The 4,840-nt window shown below is 33.8% G+C and overlaps 1 protein-coding gene across 1 annotated transcript; it reads right to left on the minus strand.

Moving 5' to 3' along the window:
* Positions 1–1,334: 1,334 nt before the first annotated feature.
* On the minus strand, positions 1,335–4,429 carry LOC127865039 (S-crystallin SL11-like). The gene is made up of 5 exons (XM_052404921.1): positions 4,219–4,429; positions 3,247–3,339; positions 2,938–3,056; positions 2,042–2,152; positions 1,335–1,810 (listed from the first exon to the last, which is right to left on the minus strand). Exons 1-5 carry the CDS (start codon positions 4,349–4,351, stop codon positions 1,634–1,636), a joined length of 633 nt encoding a protein of 210 aa, XP_052260881.1. The 5' UTR covers positions 4,352–4,429; the 3' UTR covers positions 1,335–1,633.
* Positions 4,430–4,840: the final 411 nt, after the last annotated feature.

Below are 4,840 nucleotides of genomic sequence, written 5' to 3' on the forward strand. Positions count from 1 at the left end.
AAAGACCCTATAACCACAAATTACTGATAGGGCCAGTAGTTTGTGGTTATAGGGTCTTTATAAAGCCTTAATTGTTATATGTTTCTGAAATTCGTTTATAAAAAATATAACTTATTTTTAAAACTTGTTTAACAAAATAAAAGTAACCAGTTATAATATTTTGATTTCTGTTTCGTATTGATGCAGCTTAGAGAAGACCCAGTTTTGTAAATCAGTGTCTGTTGTACAATACACTATGAGCACGTTTAGAGCAATGCTAGACCTCTGGTACTATCCTTATGGTAGCAAACAAACAATCGTTTTTGATAAAGTCAACTATTTCCATTTAATTTGATCGATTTATGAACGGCAGACGTTTGGAATGGTAAAACACACACATTTTATCAAGATTCCAATGAATAATGATATTTTATACCGTTCTTATTGCTGATTTGACATTCTATAAATGGGTTGTTGCATATGTGTTCGCGCATTCTAGTGTCGGGTTAAACACCGTATAAAATGATGTATTTCCGTGACTGATCGAAAAAGGTGGCTATTGAAAAACGGTAGTGGGGAATACATGTATGTTATAACATATACATGTCTACTGAGTGTGGTCAATTAAAGTGAAATTTCATATAAGAACGCTCTATGACTTTAGTCTCTAAATACAGATAAAAGTCACCAGAATACAGGAGTTAAGGTTTCATTTTCAAAATTTTCTAGGGATAGAATTCCGAAACTCTCAAATTGCAGGAAGGGGACATCCCCTCCCGCACATACCCCATTCAACACTTCGTTGCTCAATATAATCTTTGATGGGAAAGATCGCACCCCTTTTTCAAAACCCTGGCTACGGGCCTGAATTGATTTGTAATTTATGCCGGTAGCATCATAGATTTAGAGCTGTATTGAAGATTGTGTCCCCTTTTTTTCTTTTTATCATTATTGATCGATTAAAACTAAGCGATAGGCCTTTCGATACGCTGTTTTCCTTTTGGTCGAAATTCAAGGTTAGCAATTAGCATTGTGGGACAGAAGTTTTAAACGGAATGTATCCGGTCCCCTGACTCTATGCAAATGTCATACTTTACCACGACACTTATTATTCAATATAAAATTAACATTAAATACTCATTATTCTGTTATAAGGGGTACTAGTAAGCAAACGTTGAAGCGTGTCTGTACATTGATTTTAGGAATATGTAGACCTCATAACAATGTGATCTGTATATACTTATGTACGTATGGACTCGAGCAAGAAAGAATTCAGGATTCATGCGCATAATATTAATACTCGTTCTTTAAGTCATGTAGCACAACTACCATCAGTAAAATCAAAAAATATAGTGTTACTAGTGTGGGTAATCTTTATTAATTTCGACAATAAATGAACACATACAGTCGAATTGATGCATTTATGACTTTATAAGTAACAGGTCTTTTACACAATAACTCTTGTCATGCTGAAGCACAATAGCAAAATTAAACTAAACTTCGTTTACACTGAAAAAAGCGGCACTATAATCGCTTGAATATTGTCGTTTCACATGTTTTCTAATGGTAATGTAAACTTTTCTTGGCATCATTAAACAGATGATAATAATTTCTAAATGTGTGTATTGTCGTTTTCATCGTTGTTCATGACCCTTTACAAGTCCGTCACTTTTCGTTCTTTCACCCATTTTGCGATGTTTGGCAACGCATCCACTCGCTTGTAGTGTTCTTCAAACAGTGTTCTCCCCTCAAATAGGTCGACTCCCGTTTTTTTGAGGCGGTCACGAATTGCGAACATGGAGTTGTATATGAGCAAATCTGCCACACTTACCTGTAAATAAAGGTTATTTTTAAAACTGTGGGTATTTGTTAACACGTGCATGACAACAAATTGAACACATTGATTGGTGATCTCTTGTTAATACAAAAGCAACATTATTATTTATTTACTCGTATAACATATATTTTATTAATTGGAAAAAAATGTCACAACTGTGCTGTTTGCACTCCTTTAAGAGGAAAGACTATTGTATCTCACGTATATTTAACTTTTGTTACTTACTTTCGCTCCAACGTAAAATCCGCTTCCACTTTTGTTCTCTTTCATTCTTTTCTCAACGAGATTGAAGTAGACCGGTGCATTTGTCGTCTTAAACGCGTTAATAAGTTCTGTCTGAAAACGAACGCGTGAACGTTAATTTGTTAATTATACATCTAAAAGTCACCAAATAGGTTAAACGATCAAATTAACACAAACACATCCATAACAATATACATTTAAATGTGTATTAAACTTGTATTATAGAGGTTTAAACTTCATTTATCCCCTTGAGAAGAAAGTATTTGATTTTGTGGATACTGTTTTAAATATAAACACTGTTCTCCAAGTCAAACTGTATTTATTTTCAAGTGTGGCATTTAGCTTATGTCCACGCTTTTCATGAAAAAGTGTACTTCTTACCGTTAAATTATAACGGTATGTGCCTTACTGCTAATTAGAAACAAAATGTTTAGTATCATTTGCGTGTACTTATGCTTCTTTTATTGGACGACCCTTGAAATATTCACCCTATTACCGGTATTTTTCAACGCAATCATGTGAAATTAGTTTGTTCACATGAAACTGGGCCTTTACGTGTAAATAATAAAGAGAAAATAAATTAAGGCGGATGTCACTTATTAAACATAAAAATGTAAAATATAAGTCATAATATTTCATTTTATGTTAATGTTTTTGTTTGTTAAAATGTGATCAAAAAATTGATGAAATTTATATTTCAAAATTTCGTCAGAGATGGGTCTTAGCAAAGATGTTGGTAAGTATTCCAGATCATCTTCTTGGTTATTCGGTTAACAAAACAATAATAGAAAATGGATTCGTAAACAACTGTAACATCAGGCTATTTTTTATAATTATCGTTTCCTGGCGTTAAGTTTCGTCCCACAAAACAAACTAACCTTTTTTGTCTCGTCTTGTTCAGAGTAGATTTTTCCAAGGTGATTATTCCTTATTTCTGCGAAGATCTCCATAAGCTCGTCAATCAATAATGCCTCTATATTGTTTGATCCAAACAGGCCTAAATATTAAAATGGACAGTTGATGTTGCTCTAACAAAGAGTTAATATAATTGCCTCATATATCACAATCTTGTTTTCATGTGCAATCATAAACTGGGCTATTTACAAATGTTAAATTAAACATATTTTTACGAATGACAACTATTGTTTGATACATTTTAACTGTAAAGGTAGCGTATGTCATCGTACCGAACTCCTTTGCCAGGTATCGCGTTATTGCCATACTCTGAGTTATCTGCCGACCGTCCACTTCCAGCACTGGTACCGTTTTTAGCGGAAAATCTGAAAATAGCGATATACATATTATACCGTTATTACTGTAAGTTTTCATAAATGAAAATACACATGCAGATTTCCAAAAGCCAGCGTCCGAAGACTTCGAGGTATCCCGTCTACGTTAAGAAATACATTAAATGTGTTAACTAAATAAATCTAAACACATTAGATATGACACATCGGTCCCGTAAAGACAGCATAACCGCTTGAAGCTATCGGGCGAAATATCTGTCTATAACTGGTACGCATGCTTATTAACACGAATTATGCAAATAAAACGGTCCGCTAACTTATCACATTAATTTGCCAGGTTTTATGTCCGTCATAAGATTGTAAAAACAAACGCGATTTGCCAACGGATTAACGTTATAAGGTTGAATTGATATTAAATGCAATTGTTCGAAAATTAAATTGTAAGGGAAATCTCTGTGTCAAAAAACAGGCTCGCACAAAGTTATTATTTTTTACTAAAACTGTGTTTATCTTATCATTTTGAGCAGTTCATGTAGCATTTAATAATAATGTGTGTACACCGGCATTTGTAAATACGCATTCATTAACTTTTTAACATGATTACAATTTTTTAAAGCATCAAATCGTCATAACTGACACAAGTTAACATCATGTAGTTGCACATAAAACGACACATAAACAAAACTTGTGAATGATAATGGCTCCGTCAGACAATATTTCAACTGCACAACCACAATTGTCCACAATCGGTAGCACAACCACAATTGTCTACAATCGGTACGCATAACTATTTTCACAAATAAAGCGTGTAAAAGCAAGGTATTGATAAAACACGTGCACGAGTTTGATATTTATTTAGATACTGTCTGTTTGATATGGTTGCTTTTTTGTTTGTATTAAAACGAAATTTACCTGGTTTGTGTTGTGGCCATTCCTCTCGGCTGAATCTGATGTCCTGGAAATCAACTCCGGCTTGTTTGAAAATCAAACGAGGCAGCTCAGCTAACCCTCTAAAGTCGAAATAATACAGCTTGTACGATGGCATTTTGTGGAAGTTCTTTCAGACACTGTGTAAATCCAACACAGACGGTATCTAATATACCGCAAACTTAAGGTCTTCTTAACAGCGCAAACATGCACTGATAACAAATGTAAAGCTACCATATTGCAAGCGTAGGGATGTCCTAGATAGTATTTCAGTTGAAGGTCGGTGTAATGAAATAGAACACTAGTTTGATACTAGATTTGATAAGCGGATAATCATGATAGGGATTTGATGTGACGACACTCCGTCATCGGTTATTGTGGCCTTGCAAATAAAAAATACGTATGTCGATAGATTGTAGAAAATGTAGTTCCTTGTAGAATCATTTAAAAATCAGAAAATTATAAAGCGTTACAAACGCGAAACGATTGTATTATTTCGATAATTGAATTTCGAAAGTTATGTTGTTATCGTTACAGTATGTGATATGAAGACGATTGCTTATTTAAAATATAAAATACGTGTTCTGTTATGTCAGCACAGATGGCC

This window comes from Dreissena polymorpha, chromosome 1 (assembly GCF_020536995.1).
Source record: "Dreissena polymorpha isolate Duluth1 chromosome 1, UMN_Dpol_1.0, whole genome shotgun sequence".
Classification (NCBI taxonomy): Eukaryota; Metazoa; Mollusca; class Bivalvia; order Myida; family Dreissenidae; genus Dreissena; species Dreissena polymorpha.

Bases quoted from the DNA above. Each gene is read 5' to 3' on its own strand.
- LOC127865039 (XM_052404921.1), bottom strand. From the start codon at position 4,351: ATGCCATCGTACAAGCTGTATTATTTCGACTTTAGAGGGTTAGCTGAG. The intron at 3,057-3,246 runs GTACGATGACAT...TTTAATATTTAG, and splicing joins ATACCTGGCAAAGGAGTTCG to GCCTGTTTGGATCAAACAAT. The intron at 2,153-2,937 runs GTTAGTTTGTTT...GTTCGTTTTCAG, and splicing joins AACAAGACGAGACAAAAAAG to ACAGAACTTATTAACGCGTT.